The 25,074-nt window shown below is 39.7% G+C and overlaps 1 protein-coding gene and 1 long non-coding RNA gene across 2 annotated transcripts; one reads left to right on the top strand and one right to left on the bottom strand.

The window, feature by feature from the left end:
- Positions 1-3,066: 3,066 nt before the first annotated feature.
- LOC119085540 lies at positions 3,067-22,011 on the bottom strand. The gene is made up of 3 exons (XR_005089311.1): positions 22,000-22,011; positions 19,753-19,761; positions 3,067-3,150 (listed from the first exon to the last, which is right to left on the bottom strand). It is a non-coding gene; the product is annotated as an uncharacterized LOC119085540 (long non-coding RNA).
- LOC119085535 lies at positions 5,583-6,245 on the top strand. The gene is made up of 2 exons (XM_037195951.1): positions 5,583-5,758; positions 5,831-6,245. Exons 1-2 carry the CDS (start codon positions 5,627-5,629, stop codon positions 6,233-6,235), a joined length of 537 nt encoding a protein of 178 aa, XP_037051846.1. The 5' UTR covers positions 5,583-5,626; the 3' UTR covers positions 6,236-6,245.
- Positions 22,012-25,074: the final 3,063 nt, after the last annotated feature.

Raw genomic sequence — 25,074 nt, forward strand, 5'->3', positions numbered from 1 at the left:
GCAATTATGTGATTAAATTATTATTTATTATGAATGTGGAGGGAGGACCTCAGTTGAACACCGATACCCATATTTCGACTTTTGGCCACTTACAAATAGCCAAGTATGGAAGATCAAAAATATGTGAGTCAATTTTTTGTTAATAAAACTGTTGCGTACAGGCGCAGATTGCGTATCCCTCAGTGATATCAGTTTAGGGTTACCATTCTTCAATTTTGAAAAAGAGGACATTTCGGCATCAAAGAAGAGGACAAAAGAGGACGCCTTGACATTGAAAAAAGAGGACTAAAAGTGAATCTCTGACACGGAATTACAGCAACTGTACATGCTCTTTGTGCAACTATTGTGTAATTTACGAAAACGAGGTGGTAAAGAATGCGAGTGGAGCGAGCGAATTTTTTTTTTGTTATGAAGATTTCGTCGTATTACCGTTCAGAGATTTTCTGACAGAGAAGATTATTAGTTAAATCCGCGCAGCGAAATTTTTTCGTTCTTTAGGTATGAGCTGCATCAAATTTACTTAAATAAAAAGAAGAGTTCAAAAAAACAGGACAAAGACGACAAAGAACGAGATGAAAAAAGAGGACATGTCCTCTAAAAAGAGGACGAATGGGAACCCTATATCAGTTATATGTAGACACAAGGACTTGCGTCTCTTTCACCCCACCCTTTGGGGTTTAGGTTTATTTTACTGATTGGAATGTAGGAACTGCAGAGGAATTAATCTATTGAACACACAGTGTACCGGATGTTTGCGGATATTTTACGGCAGTGTCTCATGGCGTCAGTTCAGTTGTTTGCATCAGGCAGATCATGGAGAATTGCGGAGAGTTCAATGTTACTTTGCAACATTTGTTTGTAGATTTTGAAAGGGCATATGAAAAAGTTTTTGGAAGGCTATGCAAATTTGGTTAGAATAGCGATGTATTGGCAGCTCTATTCATCAACATTGAGAGCAATGTGGAAACCAGCGGTACAATCTTCAGAAAGTTGAGTCAGTTGCTAGGCTATGCTGGACTTAATTGGACGAAGTAATGTCATCTTTAAAGAACTTTACGAACATTGACCCTTCTCGCTGAGGTCAATCTCAAAATCAGTAGCTCAAAAACGAGCCTTTATTGGGGCATGTCGACTGTTCAACTGCTGAGTTTATTCTGCAATGTTTCTCAAGCGATTCTATTTAAGTGGTTTTCTGAGCTTACTTTGTCGAATTTCATTTATAGGACAACCTATTGGGAATGAAAGTAGTATAGGACTCTAGTAGCGCCTCCTAGCAATGCTATTGCCAGTAGGCCATGCGAAAATGCTCTACACACATTTTCACTGGACTTGAACCGATTGGACCGGTTTTGTATTTATATCTTTAAATCTGACAATCGGCTCAAATCTGTCTGTGTGATCAGCACTAAACGACTGCACTATAGTATACACAAGAAGAGTAAACAGTTTCCTGGAAAGATCAAGTGCGTGAAATAATACAATTCGGTTTATTTGCTAACAGTAAAATGCCGAAGTTCCGTATATGGTGTCTCTTTAGTAGTCCAGTGAATGGCAATCTCTCTGAAAGTTCGGTTCAAGTGATAATTCTGGGCAACACAGGTTTTGTGTACTGTATGTAGATGGTGGAATAATTGTCCTGAGTGCAAGACACACCTCCTTTGGTACCAATTGCATTTTCCTGGAGGGTTGGTTAGCCATAAAGAAATGTGCGAGGTAGTCGGATATGGTGAGTTGACTGGACTAGTAAAGTAAATATCGCGAATTACAGATGATATTAACGGAAGATAAAGGCGGTATCGTCAAAACAAATACCATTCTTTCCAATGTTATAGACTTTCAGCCTATACGAGCTGCAAACATTCTATCTGTAACAACTTGAAGAAAAACAAGCCGTCAGAACAGTCGGAGTGTTTGCTGCGACTGAGTCCCGTAAGACCCCTAGTACGTCCGTAACCCTAATCCGTCCGTAACCCTAATCCGTCCGTAGTCCTTATGCATCCATAATTCTTCCGTAACCCTATCGCGTTCTTGACATTATTGCCCACCTAGCCCAAGTGCGGCATGTGCAATTTTAATGAAAGTGTTCATCTTAAAAATTGCGCATAGCACGATCAAGAAAGCCCGTACGAAGTACCAATATATTCCTACACTACTTCGTGCGGGGCTAAAAACTTAGGGTCTCAAGAACTTATCCGTTAACTATTGTTGGGATCAAAGTGTGCTGTTAAGTGGTCACACAGTGAAAGAGAACATTATTGCCAATCACAATGATAATATACGTTCTATTTACTGACACGACTATAGTGGTGGTGATACAATATGTATGCTCCGATTCATAATCTATTACAATTCCAACAACTATATAAACTTTACATGACAGTTTGTTTAGACAATGAAAAGTCTGCCTTTTTTCTATTGTTTTAACGAACTGTCACGTAAACAAAAACAGTCATGATCGCTGTCGGGAACGTTGGACTCATACAATGATCGAGGGTTCGATCCCCGTGGTGAACAATCCAAACTGACTTTTCTATTAAGTGTTCGCTGATAGACATTAATTAGTGTTGAGAGTCTCAACTTGAGACATTACAATACAATACATACTATTACGTCACAATTATGATTAACAGCTACATCTATGATCTGCGAACTAAAGCACATGTTTCAAGTCGATACTTCATTATAATGCGCTCTATGGCTGCTACGCTATTAGCGAAATAGCGAAATTTTCAATAGTGATACGCTGCAACCTTGACGCTAGACGCTAATAGTAAAAAGTTACTGTGAGGGATTCTTTCGAAAAACGACCTGCCGAAATCGGACGCATTTTCCAATGGACTTTTTTATATGTGCCTCGATAGGTATTGGTCCCTAGAAGCCAAATATTTTTTTTTGAAAATTCATCGATGCTTGTGTGGATAGCGAGAGGTGATCGAAAACCGAAAACATGCTCTTTTAAAATGGAAATTTCTCCGGCTACACGAAACGTACAAGGTCGTGTGAGGTGTCATTAGAAAGGTAAATGCATGTACTTTCAGAGCTAATAATCTATCTTGGGGGAAAAAGGCACTCCTGAGGAGTTACGAGCAGTTGAAAGTATGGGTAAAAGTTTGATTATTTCGGTGAACTTCTGACCGTTCCTGTGCATCCCTGATTGGTACGGTCAATACCTATCTAATAAACCTAAAACCGACGAAATATGTTCAAATGTGGACGACCTACAAGCAAAAACTGCTTGCCGCCCTGTGCCTGTTTCACACCAAGGGGTCTAACTCACGAGTCGGTCATCCGATTTCCATAAACTTTTTTTTTGTCGATCGGTATTGTAAATATCTTTTATTTGACGTATCACTTACAAGTGTAGATTAGATTTAATCAGTTAGGGTGATCATTTCTGATCAATGCACACAGATCATGGGATCCTTTGTGCTACCCTGTCATCATGAAAATCTTGAAGCCCTTTTCAGGACCTCATCTCCTTCTCAACCTATTGCCTTACGCTCTACACGAATCACTCCAGGCGAGCAAACTGATCCCTATGATTAGGTCCCAAAATGATAGCTAATCCTTAGGGCAGAAAGCAGAGAGTGACTGGCGTCAACCTCGTTTCATTAGATTGTAAATTCTAGAAAGCCACTGGGAGGACAGCTGTGTCTCCCCCTTTAGGCCTTACACTAATGACAGCGAGTAAGGCAACATTGTCGCCCGAATCACAGTCCTTGTCATTGGGATTGATAAAGCCTGTGATTTACATTCCGCTCGATATTGACCTGGTCCAGTCTCATATTTTATAAGACCAGCCCGTTCGAACGTAAGCTTTCTCTGCAGTGGGCCAATATGAAAGCCGAGCCAGGCAGAAGCGTCACTCAGCAGCGCACCAGCAAAAGGTCAACCGCCAAACTTTACCACTATGTAGCCCAAAAGCCCTTACTTCCAATTTGACTGACGGACGAGCCACCTTTGAGACGAGGACCTTCGGTGCAAAAAGCGAAATGACAGCGTTTCCAGACGAATAGCACAACGACCCGACACGGCGACCATATCGTCCCTTTGCAAAGAGTTTTGCACGACATGGAATACATTCCTCGAATATAAATTCAGAGAGATGTACCCTGATCGAGTGTACGTTGTCTTTGCGAGGAATCAAATTAAAAACCAGGAAAAACTAGCATCTTTCAGCGGCATAACACCACCAATCCATCCGTCGACCTTGTCCACTCTATAGCCCGAAAGCCTAAGCTCTATGAATAGTCCGGATCATTTTACTCATATAGAAGCAAAATAGGACCCAGCCACATCAGTGAGTAAACTTTTAGACCATGAACCAACTGAGAGCTAAAGCTGGCGAGTGAGACAAAGCAACTAAGAGTCCTGGCAGTGACACACCACTGAGAAGAGTACCAATCTCGCCAAGCCTTCCTAATGTCTCCTCGCAAAGAAATTCCGCTCACAGCGTCCTAAAATTCACCGAAGTATGTTCTCGAAATATTCGTCGTGAATTTCTGTTGGTTCCAGCTGTCACTATTTTTTCACCGGTACGCGTACACATTGTGAGGTTATGCACCGTATCATTAGCCGCACGAAAACGTTGGTTTATTGGATGATTATGCGAGAACTCCAACTTTACCGGCGACCATGGCACTTCATAACCGAGATTTAGCCAACAGAAACGTTTTTCTGGTCAGTTCTGACTACAAAAAGTATAATTAATTTCAGACACAGAAACAAAACACTTGTTGACGTTTGCAGTGTTGCCAGCAGAAAAAACAAGTGTAACGTTTAAATGTCCGGAGACATCTTCGAAAAACCGTAAAGCACTTATTGGGCCACAGCTCGGGAGGGGTCGATCCAAAATCACTCATCTTCGAACTTAGCCTGTCTTTTGACATTACCAAACGGGAAAAAAAGAATTTTCAAAATCGGATGCGTTTTACTCAAGTTATCGTGCAGACGGACAGACGGACATTTTTTTTACTGATTTGGCATCTCTAGACAACCACAATAGGTTTCCTTACTCAGGGAGTCCAATTCGACGTGATACAAACGTATGCGTAAACCTATAATACCCCAGTACTTCGTACGGGTCTAAAAATGGTTTCTGAGGTATTAGTTTCACTGAGAATGTCTTGGACCGCTTTTTGTCAAAACAGGAAATTGAATATTTAGGAATGGTCTTCAAATGAAATATTATAAATCTAGAGTGAAGCGAAAAAACTTTTCCGAAAAGAAATAACAATTCGCCATATAGCGCCGATTTTCGCCGCCGGTTAAAAATTGTATTACGCCGAAGCGAGCCGCCGAAAAAAAAACTTCAGTCGATTCACGCCGCCGCCGATACTCTGAAAAAAGTTTACAGCCGCCTCCGAACAAAAGTTGACCGGCGCACACCTCTAGGCACGACACCTGGGTTCTAAGCTTATCACTGTGGACTAGATTTATCACTGAGGTTCTAAGTGAGGAGCCTTTCACTAGAAAGCTAAATCTTTCACTGGAGTGATAAATTTCCTTAGCTACCTTGGGAGTTGAGATATCACTTGCGAGCTACTGCATGGATTTTCGAATTTTGACAGCAACATTCCTTTCAGGAATCCCTAATAACAGCGGAGGAGGTCATTTTGGTCAAATAATGTGTGCTCTCTACGATGAACAAACAAAACTATGGACAGCTGCAGATCGACGACTATCAGAATCCAAACAACACTCATTGGGTCATGTAATTTTAAATTGGCTGTCGTCACGGGGTTCAAAACTAGCTCAGGTATTGTCCGAATATGAAATCAATCGGATTGGTAGCTTCCACTCACTTTTCCCGTTCGATTTATTTCATTAGATTAATGATGACACCGGCGTTCAAGTAACCTACCATGAACTCTGGTTAAATACAATTCGTGCCGCGCAAAATCTACTGAAAATGGGATTTAAGCCTCGGCAAAAGTTCTGTTTTATGATTTACAACAACGATCATCTAATCCCTGCTCTTGTCGCATCGATTTGTTTGATATGTCCAATTGTACCACTGCATCCGATGCTATCAAAGGATGAAATCGCACGGATTTTGATTCAAATTCAGCCAGTTGCTCTTTTCTGCGAAGCTAATTTATATGACAGGATCGATGAGGTGTTGTCGGAAATTGGAATCGACGTGAAACTGTTCATTTTCGACGAACACATCGCCAATTTGGAATCAGTTGAACGTCTAATGGACGAAACGGGTGAAGAGGAAACATTTGTGTAAGTTTGCGTAAGATATACGTTGTTGACTCCGCTTGAGTCTGACTTCAAGTTACTTAGACCCAAAAGTGATAGTTGGATGAATCTTAATCATGAGAATGGATTGAGTTCGATAGCTGATTATTGCTGAATCACATAAAAAAGGGTCACAAGACTGCTGACTGCTATCAGAAATGCTCAGCAGAATCTGATGGACTTGTAAAAAACCAGTTGATCAAACTGGAATTAGTTTAGGTTCAGGTTAGACCATGCTGAGGAACGGATCTGGCCTTCCACCAAGCAGAGTTCAAACTAGATGGTGGCAACTCTTGAACAAGAGGGTCAATTGACCTGAACACAGTGACAGTGTTGTTCTTTTGAGAATAAATGTATATATAACAACAATAAATTTATTGTTGCATATCCCATTCTAAATACAGACGACTTTATTCATTTAGTCAATATTCAGCATGCAGGTATTTCATTTCATTTTATTTTATTTCATTTATTTCATCTTAAAAAAATTATGTTTACATGACCTGCGTATAGTTCGATAGGACCATTTAGTCAATATTCGGCATGCAGGTATAGTTCAATAATTAAAAAAATCCTTAAAGGGTAAATGTGACGCAAGTCCTTTATCTTACTTACAAAATAACTGATATCGCTGAGGGTGACGCATTGTGCGTCGTACGCAAAAGTTTCATCAACAAAAAATTGACTCAAAAAATTTGTGAAAGAAAATCTTACAACAAGAAATTTGCGTCACAATAGGCAGATGATTCGGTTTTCTTTCGTTTAAATTCTTTCAGTACATTTTTCAACCATTTTTCTAACAATACAACATCTGCCACCTGTGACGCAAATTTCTTGCTGTAAGATTTTCTTTCACAAATTTTTTGAGTCAATTTTTTGTTGATGAAACTTTTGCGTACGACGCACAATGCGTCACCCTCAGCGATATCAGTTATTTTGTAAGTAAGATAAAGGACTTGCGTCACATTTACCCTTTAAGGGTTTTTTGACTGATATCACCACTTTTGTAGGTATGTCATTTTGACAACATCAAAAAACCTTATGGAAATTAAAAAATGCTAGAGAAATCAGTCTGAATCCCAAAATCTAGAAACCAATCTTGGTACACCTCAATTATATTGAAAATAACCCAAATCCGATGGAAGTGCTAGAGGAATCACCTGTCATCCCAAAATTTAGGAACCAACCTTGGAACACCTCACTCATGTCGAAAATAACACAAATTCATCAAAAAATCCGATGGAAGTTACGTAGTGCCAGAGTAATCATCTGTCATCCCAAAATTTGTTGAACCAACCTTGAAACACTTCACTAATCTCGAATCCCAAATCCATCGAAAAATCCGATGGAAGTTAGGTAGTGCCAGAGGAGCTGTCATCCCAAAATTTAGGAACCGACCTAGTGAAAGTTAATACTTAGTGGTCCCAACAATTCCCAACAAGAAATACATCCCAAAACAACACCACGGTGAGGCTTAAAATTTTTAAATAAACGTGTAAGTTAACATCCAGGTTTTTTTCATAAGTGAGTTGGGGGAGGGAAGCACTTAAAGTAAATTCAAGTAAACAAGTTTTAGCAAAATCCCCTTAGCTGTTCCTGAGAACCAGCACCAGCGTCAGCCAGGGATTGTGGAACAGTGAGGACTTAAGATTTACATTGGAATTGGTAGAGGGACAAATTCTAAGATTTACAGTGTAAAAATTATGGCTCTCGATAATTTCTACATTGGGCAATAGTAGCTAAAAGTTAAAATTTCACCATTTTAAAAGACTGATATCTCCTTTGTGAAGCAACCGAGGAAGCTTTTGAATGGTGATCAAAGTGATCAAAGTGAATCAAAGTTTTCTGTTACATTTTCAGAAATTGCACTTTTAGGCTACCCTCGGTGAACTTTGGACGCTTCAATACCTTACTAGTATAAGTATTTTCCGTCAACGTGGTTGCTTATATGGTAGGTTAGAGTCTCAGCATGCCATACTTTATCCTGTACAAGAAATATTGATGAAAAAGTTTTGCATCGAGGTTGTTCTACTCGCAAATCAAATAGGAAGAATCGAGAAAATATTCCTCCTTCGTGATGCAACTTGTAGAATTCTAGAATTTTCAGAGATTTACCGTTTTCTCCGGTTTCCTTCTGGACTTTTGGGATTAATAAGGTAGTTGATTCCAATAATTTCATCACTGTCACTGTCGATGGTATACCATCTTTCCAGTATTAGAACTGAAGTATTGAAGTGGACCAAAACGGTCAAAAACTGAAGCACTGCACGCCAAACTTCCCCCCCCCCCCTCTTTTCTCGAAAACTGACAAGATTTCAGTCTGGCGCCCCAACTTTTCGTAATCTGGGTATAAAGAGCTTTCCAAATCACCCAAGACATCCCCTGCACCTTTCATGGACATGGGATGTTCTATGGCTACTGCATTATTATCTTGAGCAGCGCAGCAGCTCAGCACTGTTCATGATAAACATGATTTATACGTGAACGGCGTTATCCACTAACCGTACTTAAGATCTTTTCTACGCCGTTCACATATATGATGTATGCAATGCGCGTTCATTATTAATTTGAGAGAGATATCTAAGTGAATAACTTCCACTGTCTGTGTGTGTTCAAACTACACTGGGCACAGGCTCAGGCTATTATATGTCAATGGGCTGTTGTCAGAGAAAATTGATAGATGTCGCGTCGCTTTGGTAAAGAACTTTGTGCGTGGTATCCGTACGTAAGCTGTGTTTAGATGTCGCTACAGAATCTCAGCGAGGAGAATAGCTTTAATCAAACCTTTACCCAACCGTATCTAAGGTCGCATGAATTCAAAGATGGTTTGTTGACAATAGAATTCAACTTGAGAAAAGTGAACAGCATCAATTCGAATTGTTCCTCCTTTCGTTCTCCGCTCCAGTTGTCCAGTTATCAATCCAGCAATCTAGTCGTAGTTCTTCCGTTTACATGCAGCAGATACCAGATACTAATAACATTTTGCGAAATAATCAAGCGAATGTTGTCGTTCCTTAAACTTTATTCGAATAAAATGAAAAATCTGAAAAATGATATGTTTCCGGCAACAAAAATGTTGTCCGACGTTGTCTTCTCTATTCCGTATCGGTGGAATCCAATGCGTTCGCTTCGGCAGCTCCACATGTTATGCAACATCGTTGACAACTTCCATTCGAACACGAGCATCCAGTGTCCCATAATATGCTGCGATAGCCGGATGGACACTGTAGACCATATGGGGCGCAATACGTGTTACCGTTGGGACATTGACTTTGGCAATGGATTGCCGTCCGTACCACAGACACAAAGCACATCAGTGCTAGGACAACCAATAATTGTTTCTTGATGGCCATTTCGTTTGTTTTTATTTTTGTTTTAATTTATTTTAACTTTTGAACAAATGTGAGCAGAATTGATGAGAATTGTATAACTGATGCCTAACCACTGCCTCGACCACTGGCTTATATACTCCATCACCGCTATCTTTTAAAACGAAATCAATGCATCACGTAGAGTTCGTATCTTACAGCAGCGATAAATAAAATTCGACAAACGAGGAAATTGTTTTTGTCAAATTATCTTCTTATCACACCAATGAAAGTACACATTTCATTAATTCAAAAAGAAAATCAAATAAATTCGAAAACACTTAAAGGTCAATTCTCTTGTCACCGTAAAGTCAAGATTCTACCCACGACAGATTAAGTTAAGCCAGGCACGAGTCCTCAATTAGACTAAGGATCTGAATTATCTAGTAGCCTTATAAGTTGCGGACAAATCGCTTACGACGAGTTCGCCCCAGACGATATTGATTAAGATTGGCTCTCCTAGTTCGTGTTTATTACGTAGATTGAAGCATGGGGTTTCAGGGGGTTTAACAAAAAATTTTCTCAGTTTTCTCAGGGCTGGTGAAACTGCTACAACCAAAATTCAGGGATTCCACGCACTCACTTTTCTCACTTTTTCCAACTATTTTCAACATCTAAAAAAGTGAGGAACTATTTGCTTGATTTCTCGCTTTTTCCAACTATTTTCAAATTCTTTACTCACTTTTTTATAAATCAATCAAAGAAGAGTAAAAAACAGGTTAGAATTGTAAAATTTCGCCTGCGGCGCTAGAAAATTCCTCCTAAAAGTTTCTAGTGTAGTATAGTGCATTGCAAAAACATTTTACAAATCTATTCTCCTATTTTAGTGCATCACCTTTTAACTATGGTTTCAACATTTATATTTTGAGTGGCTTTCACTCTAATGCGAAAAATATAGCTTCCAATGGGTCGACCGGCTAAACAGGGGCTGCAATGTTGTTCGACCTGAAAGTTCAAATCTGTACAGGTAGAGTATGGTTTCGCTCAAACCTGTCAGGTCAAGTTTCAGGTAACCTGAAACATCCGTACAAGCTTTCCAGCTCAGGTCAAGTGAAAGTTGCGATATGACTTTAAAAAATACCTGAGCCCTAAAAATGGTTAGTTTATTGAAATTTCTTTTAATATGCCGTTTTGGAATCCTTATCAAGGAGGATGAAAATCTTCTATACAATACAGTGGATAGTAGAGAGATAGCCAACTGAAAGAGTTAAAACTGTATGGTATAGTGCATATCTTTTTAATTTTACTAGAAGGATTGCACAAATGACTTAGTCGAAGTTATAAGTTAGGTGCTGCCTATAAGTTTTAAGTCAGGCTCTTAAGGTTAAAACATCTAAAAACTTTGATTAACCTCAACATTTTGGATATTTTTTAAGTTTTCAAAAATTTGGTTGTAATTTTTGAGGGAAGGGGTACATTTTTTTTGGAAATTCTCATCCAGATTTTTGAGTTACCGCTTAACGTATAACTTACACGAAAGACGAAAGTCTTTGAAATAGTGTTAACATCATTTTGCAGATAGATTTAAAAACAAAAATAGAATTGACAAAAATTACACGAACAAAACCTCATCCCAGGCATGATTCTGAAAACGAAAATTCCGTCGACCTAGCCTCTCCCGTGGCGCCGAAACTTTTTCTACAATTTCCGCCAGAAGTTTTAACCTCCCACGTATTCAAGACAGTAACAAAAATGCAAGAAGAATGACGGTGGTGAAGCTCTGTGTGCTCTTTGTTTGCCGATGACCTGAAGGTTTATCGCGAGGTGAAATCTCTCAGAGATTGTTTAGCTCTTCAACGTGATCTATCTGCGATTGATCGGTGGTGCAGAAGGAACTCTCTCGTGCTGAGTATCGAAAAGTGTCTAACTATGTCGTTCTTCCGTATACGCAACCCGATTCGATTTCGTTATGTGTTTGGTGAATGCGTGCTGGAAAGAGTAACAGAGATTCGAGATCTTGGCGTCACGTTCACGGAGGATTTGTCTTTCGTCAGGCACATAGAGCTTATGTTCGCTAAAGCATACTCGATGCTTGGTTTTGTGAAGAGAATTTGTCGTGACTTTCGTAACGTCGAAGCGCTCAAGAGTGTGTATTTTGCGCCTTGAGTATGCGTCTGTAGTTTGGTCGCCGTATTACCAGAGTCACAGCAATGAGGTTGAATCTGTTCAGAAGAACTTCCTGTTGTATACCTTGAGGAGGTCTGCTAGGAGGGATTCTAACTTCAGGCTTCCGTCCCGCGAGAGCAGATGCTCGTCGATCGGTATTGAAAGATTGACACGAAGACGCTTTAATCTGGGAGCGATGTTCGCTTACGACATCCTGACTGGCCGTATCGATTCCTCTGGTTTGGTTTCGAAATTTGAGGTGAATGTGCCGATTAGGACGCTTAGGGAGACGAGTTTTATGTTGCTGGCAAGACATCGCTCAAATTATGGGCTCTTTGAGCCGGTGAATAATTTGTCGAGGGTGTTCAATGTGTCTCGCAGTGTTTTGGCGTCTCTGTCTCTCGGAACGTTTTTCGTGCTTCGGTGAGGGAATTTGTACTCACTGATTCGGTTATGAAAAAGCACGGGTTTTTGCTATCGGCGGGCTGACAATTTCGGTATCCGTTTATTTAAGGAACTATAGTTGACGTCACGCTAATTCATTCTTTGTTCAATCTATTTTCATGACACTGCCACCATTTGCGTACGACCGCGTTATCCTGCTATGCATACGTTTTCAATTTCATGCACGCACTGCCACATAATACGCACGCTTTTACACCTGCTCACATCATTGCACCTTGCGTACACTATCCAATCACAGGCGCGATCCATCGTACATACGTTAGTCAATGAAGTTAAATGAAATGAAATGTAATTTTGTAATTTGGACTTGGGCAATGGCTAGGGTCGTCTCCGGTCGACTGGGACGGCACTCGCCTCCGGTTTATGCTCATTATTAAGCCAGTAAGCGGAAGCAGTTGGCTTTACTGTAATAAATAAATAAAGTATCAGTTGGACGTATCCTCCTGCCTCCTCTCCCACGCTTGATAATAGTCTATGGAATTCATTGGATGCACTCTTTCCTTTATTGGAAAATATTTTGCTAAGTCGTCAAAAACTAATCCGTTAAAATAAAGTTATCTACAATTCGTTATTTTTACTCACTTTTCCACTTTTTGACTTTCAATTTTGCGTGGAATCCCTGAAAATTAATTTTTATTTAAAGCTACCAAATTCGTGGTCGTTATTGCGGTCGTACATTTTTGAAAAAGGATTCTGGTGGGGAGATATCATCAGAAGTAAACTTAAATCCACTTTTTAAAAAACTCCCAAATGTATGCTTTTCAGCAAAGCACGGGTGCTTCTTAACGCCCACTGGACTTTGTGATCAATAGGGGTGGTGATAATTTTTTTGTTGCGCAAAGATAGATGTAAGTATAAGATAGAGTACGAAGAAGTCCCATACCGCTCATGTCATGGCGTCAGCACTGGCCCAAAGTCAAAAAATATTTCGAAAATACGAAAAACATCCCCATTTGTGAGACCACCCATGAATTATATCGTGCTTAGTATCAATCGAAAGGTAATTTCAGTGGCTTTCAAATGAACCCCATTTTGCTGTGCTTCGACTTGACTGTGTCAAAAGTGGACGCACTTATCAAACGTCCCTAATATACCGCAACCGCATACTGCTTTCTTCCGAAACAACAAAAAGATGCATATATGCTCATATCTTGCAGCTGATAAAACTTCATATAAATCATAAAAGTTCGGTGATTCTGTGTAAAACAGTGGGTTCCATTGCTTATGTATGATTCACTACTCATTTCAGTCGAGTGTTACTAATGAAATTAATCTTACAACGCAGTGCGAATGATTACAATGATAACAGATGCGACGAAAACAAATTCGCATATTTGAGGTAACGATTTTTTGTGTGTGAAATTATCTTCCATTCGCGTAACTGTTGAAGTGGGGATTGACATTTCCCTCTTGTGCAATTCCGTAAGGAAAATTTTACGACCTTGACTCATTTGTTATGAACAGTCGAAATGTGTTATTATCTACACCGGTGAGAATTGTTTTTCAAAATTTACCATTGACCTACTGGCAATGAAATTCCGGGAAATGTTTATCAAACCTCTGCCCACTTAACCAGTGAACATTGCATTGGCATCTTGGTGCGTAGTATTGTGATTGTTACTATATTGAGTTTGAAAGCAGCCAGTACAACGAGTACTTAAGGGTTTGTTACAATGCAAAAATATCAAAAAGTTAGGAAAAGTTAAACTTGCCCTGAATTCTCGTTTAACGCAGAAAAGGCATTAAGACAAACGAATTTACTTACCCATCAGATTCGGCCAACATCATGCCTGCACGTTAGTAAGCAGGCGTGACGCAAGTCCACACTACAAAAAAATTTAAAAAAAATTTAGGGACTAAGGAACATATATACAATTGTCAGCCCGCCGATGCGATAGCAAAAACCCGTGCTTTTTCATAACCGAATCAGTGAGTACAAATTCCCTCACCAAAGCACGAAAAACGTTCCGAGAGACAGAGACGCCAAAACACTGCGAGACACATTGAACACCCTCGACAAATTATTCACCGGCTCAAAGAGCCCATAATTTGAGCGATGTCTTGCCAGCAACATAAAACTCGTCTCCCTAAGCGTCCTAATCGGCACATTCACCTCAAATTTCGAAACCAAACCAGAGGAATCGATACGGCCAGTCAGGATGTCGTAAGCGAACATCGCTCCCAGATTAAAGCGTCTTCGTGTCAATCTTTCAATACCGATCGACGAGCATCTGCTCTCGCGGGACGGAAGCCTGAAGTTAGAATCCCTCCTAGCAGACCTCCTCAAGGTATACAACAGGAAGTTCTTCTGAACAGATTCAACCTCATTGCTGTGACTCTGGTAATACGGCGACCAAACTACAGACGCATACTCAAGGCGCAAAATACACACTCTTGAGCGCTTCGACGTTACGAAAGTCACGACAAATTCTCTTCACAAAACCAAGCATCGAGTATGCTTTAGCGAACATAAGCTCTATGTGCCTGACGAAAGACAAATCCTCCGTGGACGTGACGCCAAGATCTCGAATCTCTGTTACTCTTTCCAGCACGCATTCACCAAACACATAACGAAATCGAATCGGGTTGCGTATACGGAAGAACGACATAGTTAGACACTTTTCGATACTCAGCACGAGAGAGTTCCTTCTGCACCACCGATCAATCGCAGATAGATCACGTTGAAGAGCTAAACAATCTCTGAGAGATTTCACCTCGCGATAAACCTTCAGGTCATCGGCAAACAAAGAGCACACAGAGCTTCACCACCGTCATTCTTCTTGCATTTTTGTTACTGTCTTGAATACGTGGGAGGTTAAAACTTCTGGCGGAAATTGTAGAAAAAGTTTCGGCGCCACGGGAGAGGCTAGGTCGACGGAATTTTCGTTTTCAGAATCATGCCTGGGATGAGGTTTTGTTCGTGTAATTTTTGTCAATTCTATTTTTGTTTTTAAATCTATCTGCAAAATGATGTTAACACTATTTCAAAGACTTTCGTCTTTCGTGTAAGTTATACGTTAAGCGGTAACTCAAAAATCTGGATGAGAATTTCCAAAAAAAATGTACCCCTTCCCTCAAAAATTACAACCAAATTTTTGAAAACTTAAAAAATATCCAAAATGTTGAGGTTAATCAAAGTTTTTAGATGTTTTAACCTTAAGAGCCTGACTTAAAACTTATAGGCAGCACCTAACTTATAACTTCGACTAAGTCATTTGTGCAATCCTTCTAGTAAAATTAAAAGGATATGCACTATACCATACAGTTTTAACTCTTTCAGTTGGCTATCTCTCTACTATCCACTGTATTGTATAGAAGATTTTCATCCTCCTTGATAAGGATTCCAAAACGGCATATTAAAAGAAATTTCAATAAACTAACCATTTTTAGGGCTCAGGTATTTTTTAAAGTCATATCGCAACTTTCACTTGACCTGAGCTGGAAAGCTTGTACGGATGTTTCAGGTTACCTGAAACTTGACCTGACAGGTTTGAGCGAAACCATACTCTACCTGTACAGATTTGAACTTTCAGGTCGAACAACATTGCAGCCCCTGTTTAGCCGGTCGACCCATTGGAAGCTATATTTTTCGCATTAGAGTGAAAGCCACTCAAAATATAAATGTTGAAACCATAGTTAAAAGGTGATGCACTAAAATAGGAGAATAGATTTGTAAAATGTTTTTGCAATGCACTATACTACACTAGAAACTTTTAGGAGGAATTTTCTAGCGCCGCAGGCGAAATTTTACAATTCTAACCTGTTTTTTACTCTTCTTTGATTGATTTATAAAAAAGTGAGTAAAGAATTTGAAAATAGTTGGAAAAAGCGAGAAATCAAGCAAATAGTTCCTCACTTTTTTAGATGTTGAAAATAGTTGGAAAAAGTGAGAAAAGTGAGTGCGTGGAATCCCTGAATTTTGGTTGTAGCAGTTTCACCAGCCCTGAGAAAACTGAGAAAATTTTTTGTTAAACCCCCTGAAACCCCATGCTTCAATCTACGTAATAAACACGAACTAGGAGAGCCAATCTTAATCAATATCGTCTGGGGCGAACTCGTCGTAAGCGATTTGTCCGCAACTTATAAGGCTACTAGATAATTCAGATCCTTAGTCTAATTGAGGACTCGTGCCTGGCTTAACTTAATCTGTCGTGGGTAGAATCTTGACTTTACGGTGACAAGAGAATTGACCTTTAAGTGTTTTCGAATTTATTTGATTTTCTTTTTGAATTAATGAAATGTGTACTTTCATTGGTGTGATAAGAAGATAATTTGACAAAAACAATTTCCTCGTTTGTCGAATTTTATTTATCGCTGCTGTAAGATACGAACTCTACGTGATGCATTGATTTCGTTTTAAAAGATAGCGGTGATGGAGTATATAAGCCAGTGGTCGAGGCAGTGGTTAGGCATCAGTTATACAATTCTCATCAATTCTGCTCACATTTGTTCAAAAGTTAAAATAAATTAAAACAAAAATAAAAACAAACGAAATGGCCATCAAGAAACAATTATTGGTTGTCCTAGCACTGATGTGCTTTGTGTCTGTGGTACGGACGGCAATCCATTGCCAAAGTCAATGTCCCAACGGTAACACGTATTGCGCCCCATATGGTCTACAGTGTCCATCCGGCTATCGCAGCATATTATGGGACACTGGATGCTCGTGTTCGAATGGAAGTTGTCAACGATGTTGCATAACATGTGGAGCTGCCGAAGCGAACGCATTGGATTCCACCGATACGGAATAGAGAAGACAACGTCGGACAACATTTTTGTTGCCGGAAACATATCATTTTTCAGATTTTTCATTTTATTCGAATAAAGTTTAAGGAACGACAACATTCGCTTGATTATCTCGCAAAATGTTATTAGTATCTGGTATCTGCTGCATGTAAACGGAAGAACTACGACTAGATTGCTGGATTGATAACTGGAAAACTGGAGCGGAGAACGAAAGGAGGAACAATTCGAATTGATGCTGTTCACTTTTCTCAAGTTGAATTCTATTGTCAACAAACCATCTTTGAATTCATGCGACCTTAGATACGGTTGGGTAAAGGTTTGATTAAAGCTATTCTCCTCGCTGAGATTCTGTAGCGACATCTAAACACAGCTTACGTACGAATACCACGCACAAAGTTCTTTACCAAAGCGACGCGACATCTATCAATTTTCTCTGACAACAGCCCATTGACATATAATAGCCTGAGCCTGTGCCCAGTGTAGTTTGAACACACACAGACAGTGGAAGTTATTCACTTAGATATCTCTCTCAAATTAATAATGAACGCGCATTGCATACATCATATATGTGAACGGCGTAGAAAAGATCTTAAGTACGGTTAGTGGATAACGCCGTTCACGTATAAATCATGTTTATCATGAACAGTGCTGAGCTGCTGCGCTGCTCAAGATAATAATGCAGTAGCCATAGAACATCCCATGTCCATGAAAGGTGCAGGGGATGTCTTGGGTGATTTGGAAAGCTCTTTATACCCAGATTACGAAAAGTTGGGGCGCCAGACTGAAATCTTGTCAGTTTTCGAGAAAAGAGGGGGGGGGGGAAGTTTGGCGTGCAGTGCTTCAGTTTTTGACCGTTTTGGTCCACTTCAATACTTCAGTTCTAATACTGGAAAGATGGTATACCATCGACAGTGACAGTGATGAAATTATTGGAATCAACTACCTTATTAATCCCAAAAGTCCAGAAGGAAACCGGAGAAAACGGTAAATCTCTGAAAATTCTAGAATTCTACAAGTTGCATCACGAAGGAGGAATATTTTCTCGATTCTTCCTATTTGATTTGCGAGTAGAACAACCTCGATGCAAAACTTTTTCATCAATATTTCTTGTACAGGATAAAGTATGGCATGCTGAGACTCTAACCTACCATATAAGCAACCACGTTGACGGAAAATACTTATACTAGTAAGGTATTGAAGCGTCCAAAGTTCACCGAGGGTAGCCTAAAAGTGCAATTTCTGAAAATGTAACAGAAAACTTTGATTCACTTTGATCACTTTGATCACCATTCAAAAGCTTCCTCGGTTGCTTCACAAAGGAGATATCAGTCTTTTAAAATGGTGAAATTTTAACTTTTAGCTACTATTGCCCAATGTAGAAATTATCGAGAGCCATAATTTTTACACTGTAAATCTTAGAATTTGTCCCTCTACCAATTCCAATGTAAATCTTAAGTCCTCACTGTTCCACAAGCCCTGGCTGACGCTGGTGCTGGTTCTCAGGAACAGCTAAGGGGATTTTGCTAAAACTTGTTTACTTGAATTTACTTTAAGTGCTTCCCTCCCCCAACTCACTTATGAAAAAAACCTGGATGTTAACTTACACGTTTATTTAAAAATTTTAAGCCTCACCGTGGTGTTGTTTTGGGATGTATTTCTTGTTGGGAATTGTTGGGATCACTAAGTATTAACTTTCACTAGGTCGGTTCCTAAATTTTGGGATGACAGCTCCTCTGGCACTACCTAACTTCCATCGGATTTTTCGATGGATTTGGGATTCGAGATTAGTGAAGTGTTTCAAGGTTGGTTCTATAAATTTTGGGATGACAGATGATTACTCTGGCACTACGTAACTTCCATCGGATTTTTTGATGAATTTGTGTTATTTTCGACATGAGTGAGGTGTTCGAAGGTTGGTTCCTAAATTTTGGGATGACAGGTGATTCCTCTAGTACTTCCTAACTTCCATCGGATTTTGGGATTCAGACTGATTTCTCTAGCATTTTTTAATTTCCATAAGGTTTTTTGATGTTTTAAAAATGACATACCTACAAAAGTGGTGATATCAGTCAAAAAACCCTTAAAGGGTAAATGTGACGCAAGTCCTTTTTATCTTACTTACAAAATAACTGATATCGCTGAGGGTGACGCATTGTTCGTCGTACGCAAAAGTTTCATCAACAAAAAATTGACTCAAAAAATTTGTGAAAGAAAATCTTACAACAAGAAATTTGCGTCACAGGTGGCAGATGTTGAGGAACGTATTGTTAGAAAAATGGTTGAAAAATGTACTGAAAGAATTTAAACGAAAGAAAACCGAATCATCTGCCTATTGTGACGCAAATTTCTTGTTGTAAGGAAATTTATCACTCCAGTGAAAGATTTAGCTTTCTAGTGAAAGGCTCCTCACTTAGAACCTCAGTGATAAATCTAGTCCACAGTGATAAGCTTAGAACCCAGGTGTCGTGCCTAGAGGTGTGCGCCGGTCAACTTTTGTTCGGCGGCGGCTGTAAACATTTTTCAGAGTATTGGCGGCGGCGTGAATCGACTGAAGTTTTTTTTTTTCGGCGGCTCGCTTCGGCGTAATACAATTTTTAACCGGCGGCGGCGCATTTCGGCGCGAAAATCGGCGCTATACGGCGCTAAATATTCAATTTCTTGTTTTGACAAAAAGCGGTCCAAGACATTCTCAGTGAAACTAATACCTGCAGGGCGGCATGTGATTTTTCTTCAGAAAATAGTGAAAAAGTGATCAAATTTTCCGAAAATAGTTGGTATTCTCACTATTGATTGATTTATAAAAAGTGACCGAATAGTGAACAAAAACCAACTCTAAATCGTTAATTTGAAGCACACACTTTCGCTTTCTACTAAAAAAAGTAAAGTACACTTTAGCGCTTGTTGGCAGCGTGCGGGAGGTTTTAAAATCTTGAAAAAGGAGCACGAAATTCGATTATGATTTATTGGTTACTTTATTGAGACAAAGCCTTTTTCTATATCACCATGTGTGATTGGGAGATCAGAAAATAATAATAAACTTAGTTTTGGCGATTTGAAGGCCCTAAGAACTTATTGTCATCTGATTACTTGTTTTTGTCCCTTAAACTGACATGACTCAAACAAAATGAAATTTTATTTTTACAAACGTTTTTTTAGAGCAAATATATCTACGAGACGATGAGTTATCAAAAGAACTCCATAATACTTAACACTCAACGGCACATGTTTAAAAAGACACTTTTATTAAATCTATAATATCTGAATGTACCATAAAGGACAGTAAAGGAAGGTGATAAAAATTTATAATTGTTTATAGGAAAAGTAAAATATCGAAGTTATTTCTCGTTTCATCAAACTGAAAGATTGCTAAAAACAAGAGTGACTAATCCTTTAAAATTGTTCACCTTCGCTTGATTCAAATAGTAAATTACTTACCAATGGAACAAATGCTGGAAATGGCACTGCTTGTGTGGATTTTGGCGATTGAATCGTAGCCGAAACACAAGAATTGCCATTTCCACCATTTGTTCCATTGTCAACTTGGCAATGCCAAGTAAGGTATTTTACTCAAAAACTTGATTTAAAATTTAAAGTTAATTTTACCTCACGTTCCTTTTTTGAACATGATTCCTCGAATCGAGGACCTCGATAGATTAGGTTTTTCAATTGTGATACGTACATCGGTTTTCCACTTTTAGTTTATATATCCGTAGAGACACTTTTTTAGTCGAAGCTTGTGCGGGTAAAAGCAAAATAAAATGATCAAATCTGGTTTTTGACAGTCGAAATTCAATTGTCAAAAAGTGGACTCGATCAGTTTATTTTGCTTTAATTTTATTCCGAAAACTTACGAGAAGAGCCGTAGCTGGCACCAGCAGAAAATAGCTCATTTGAGAGGTCAATTCCTTATGTAGTAATAGAAGCATTGGAAGCAGAAACTAAGTTTTTGTATTGTCAAGGTCCAAAAATAGGGGCGAACCTTTGATCATTTTTAAGCATAAAAAAAATCGCTCCCAAAAGCTGATTTTCACTGTATTAAATGTGTTTTTTGTTAAATACTCACAATTGAATTTATGTCAAAAAATCGCATCAGCTGGAGGTTTTCCAGGAGTTGATTTTCTCCATTCCTGTATATTCACCCTATTTTTGAACCTTGTCAACACAAAAACTTAAAATATTTTAAATTTCTGCTTCTTAATATTTTTTGTCAATTCTTTTATTGTTTGAATGTCCTATGGGGACCTCTAGATTGCGTTCAGAATAAATCCTTTGCAGAAACATCTGTAGAATACTGGTCGTCTTACTAGTCCCAGAATACAGCTACCTTAGGCTACTTTCTGTTCGACTAAACAAAAAATCTCTGCGGATTTTATTTTCACATAAACCGTAACCTACTGTACGACTAAAAAAGTGAAAAACTGAGTTGCCCTAATACGTAGGAAAATCGGAAAATTTTCATATACTACGTACATCTTTGCGCCGCAGACAAATTTTATGATGTCTTTTTGTAATAAATATTAAGTTGGAACAAGAAATGGTTCCGATTTCCAATACTTTTTCCAAAATAGTTGGAAATAGTGAGAAAAGTAAAAAAATCAAGAAAAAGTAAGTCACTATCGCTTCTTTAAAAAAAAGTCAGAATTAGTGAGAAAAGTAAGTCACATGCCGCCCTGATACCTCAGAAACCATTTTTAGACCCGTACGAAGTACTGGGGTCTTATAGGTTTACGCATACGTTTGTAACACGTCGAATTGGACTCCCTGAGTAAGGGGAAACCTATTGTGGTTGTCTAGAGATGCCAAATCAGTGAAAAAAAATGTCCGTCTGTCCGTCTGTCCGTCTGCACGATAACTTGAGTAAAACGCATCCGATTTTGAAAATTCTTTTTTTTCCCGTTTGGTAATGTCAAAAGACAGGCTAAGTTCGAAGATGAGTGATTTTGGATCGACCCCTCCCGAGCTGTGGCCCAATAAGTGCTTTACGGTTTTTCGAAGATATCTCCGGACATTCAAACGTTACACTTGTAACTGATACGTCAATTAAAAGGTATTTACAATACCGATCGACAAAAAAAAATTTATGAAAATCGGATGACCGACTCGTGAGTTAGACCCCTTGGTGTGGTGTGAAACAGGCACAGGGCGGCAAGCAGGTTTTGCTTGTAGGTCGGCCACATTTGAACGGATCTCGACTGTTTTAGCTTTATTAGATAGGTATTGACCGTACCAATCAGGGAAAAAAAGTTTTTGAAATTATGTTCTCCGGAGCGTGAGCTAGGTCTCTTGGAGTGAGCTCTTATCTGGCTACTCGGCCGTACAGTGAACGTGGAGTATTTTCCTAACAAAATGGCTGCCGGTGGCCATATTGGATTTTAATAAAAGTGATATATATTGGGAAAAATGGTACTTAGAGTGTTTCTGTTAACATGGAAATAATTTGGTATGTGTGTGGGGTGTTTCAGGCATTCCATATATGGACATCTATATATATCTATATTCGCCTATATTAAGCTATATACAGGCATATAGAGCTATATAATAGCATATTCATCTGTGAAATGTTTATTTATAGGAAAATATAGGTAAATATAGCGGTATATAGCTGTTTAAATAGGAATTTATGAAAGTTGACTTCGAACGGATCTGTCTATATTGCCTCCGGCAATTTATTTGTGTATGCTAACAAGGCAAAGAAAGATAATGTAAGTGATTTTAAAGGGCGAATAGCTTGTCAGTAGAGAATGTCAAAGTAGAGAAGTAGGGTGTCAAAGGGTGTTTCACGCGCATCGTAGTACTCCTTATGTACCATAGCCTCTGTTCACCAACTCCTACATCCTATCCTACCCGTGGTGACACCTGTTATAGTGAGCAACCCCATGAACGATCAGGTAACCAACCCTGATGTAGTAGTGTGGGTCACTTAGCATAAGGATGAGGGGGGCTGTCTTCGGGTAGTATCTTAACGCTACGTATAGATAGGGCCGGAGACAGCTGGGCACTATCAAGATGGGATAGCGGCCTAGTATGGTGGCGGATGATCTCAACAGCAAGAGACAACGGCAGCATACACAATCCTAGTCAGTTGGATTACCATCAAAAACAAATTGGTCCTCCGATGAAGAGGGGGTTTGAGCCGAGGCTTGCGACCTGGCTCTGAGACACATGACTGCGAGCGATTGTGGAAAAACGATTGCAACGAAAGGAAGAGAAAAAAGCGAAAGCGGAGCAACACAGCCTCATTCAGATTGCTCGAGGCTTTCGGTAACGACCCGGAAACGCCTAAAGGACATGAGAATTGGATCCTGGAATGTAAGATGTCAGACTTACAGGCCAGGAGGATTGATGAAACTGACAAATGAACTGAAGAAAGCCAAAGTCGACATTGCTGCTATTCAAGAGAGCGGTTACAATCAAAATGCACAAACTTCCCGCTTCAATGGCTATACCACATTTCATAGCAGCAACAGTCGAGACCATGTACTTGGTACTGCCTTCATGGTAGCCACAAAAAAGGAACATCTGGTACTGGACTTCCGAAAGGTCAACGAGCGCCTATGCGTGTTACGTCTGAAAGGCCGTTTCAAAAACTACTCCGTGATAAACGTACACGCACCTCATAATGAATCGGTGGAGGGTGATAAGGACGATTATTATGAAGCGCTTGCAAGAGCCTACGATGAATTACCGGCACACGATATTAAAATCGTTATAGGAGATTTCAACGCCAAAGTAGGCAAGGAGGAAGTGTACAGACCAACAATAGGAAGGTACAGTCTGCATGAAAATACGAATGAGAACGGTCAGCGTATGATTTTCTTCGCTGCCGAAAGGAACCTGGTTGTGAAAAGTACTTTCCATAAACATAAAAGCAGACACCTGGCTACCTGGAAGCATCCCAATGACAATTTGCCAGCAAATCAGATTGACCATCTACTGATTAGCGGGCGGCACCTCACCGACGTCATTGACGTCAAATCATGTTGGAAAGCAAATGTCGACTCTGATCATTATCTGGTTGTGTCAACGTTGAGAGCACATCTAGCCCGGTTTCATAATGGACGTAGTGAAACTGTGAGGCGTTTTGCGGTGGAGAAATTAAAGGATACACGGATAGCGGAGACGTTTGCTGATAACATTAGTACAAAGCTTCAACAATTACGACAAGCTCAGCCAGGCGACACTCCTCCCGAATGGCTATCGGTGAGTGATGTGATTAAGCAGGAAGCAATCGACACCTTAGGATATCAGAGGCCTAATGATTTTAAGACCTGGTTTGACGCAGAATGTGCTGATGTTACAGATCGTAAAAATGCTGCACGAATTGAGAAGGAATCGGCGAGAACTAGAGAACGGAAAACGGAAGCGGATCAGCGCTACAAAGATCTGAGGAGGGAGGAAAAGCGCTTGCACCGGCGCAAGAAAAAGGAACTTGAAGAAAGGACGCTTCTTCAGTTGGAAAGATTATGTAGTGCAAACGAATCACGGAAGTTCTACAAACGAATAAACAACCAAAGAAGAGGCTTCAATTCTCGAATGACTATCTGCAGAGCAGTCGACGGCACTTTGCTTACTGCAAAACATGATGTCCTGGAACGATTCAAGGAACATTTCAGTGCTCTGTTAAACGGGGATGTTGAAGACGGCAATGCTACCGATGATTCTTTTCTCAACGACGACGGTCGTATCGTGTCAGCACCAACATTGGAGGAAGTCTCAGCAGCAATCTCCTCACTCAAAAACAACAAAGCTTCAGGTCCGGATAATATACCAGCGGAACTGCTGAAAATGGGTGGTGAGGAATTGGCTAAGGTGATTTATGAATTAGTCGAGCGAATATGGAACAACGAATCGTTACCGGATCAGTGGTTAGAGGGTGCCATTTTACCTCTGCACAAGAAAGGTGACAGGATGATTTGCGAAAACTACCGTGGTATTGCTTTGCTTAACACGGCGTACAAGGTTTTTGCTCGAGTGCTATTCGTTAGACTAAATCCACGGGCTGAGGCAGTCATTGGAGATTATCAAGGCGGATTCAGACGAGATCGCTCAACAACTGACCAAATATTCAACCTTCGTCTGATTCTGCAAAAAGGCAGGGAATTTCAAGTCCGGACTTACCATCTTTTCATCGACTTCAAGCAAG

This window comes from Bradysia coprophila, unplaced genomic scaffold (genome assembly GCF_014529535.1).
Source record: "Bradysia coprophila strain Holo2 unplaced genomic scaffold, BU_Bcop_v1 contig_94, whole genome shotgun sequence".
In the NCBI taxonomy this organism is placed as follows: Eukaryota; Metazoa; Arthropoda; class Insecta; order Diptera; family Sciaridae; genus Bradysia; species Bradysia coprophila.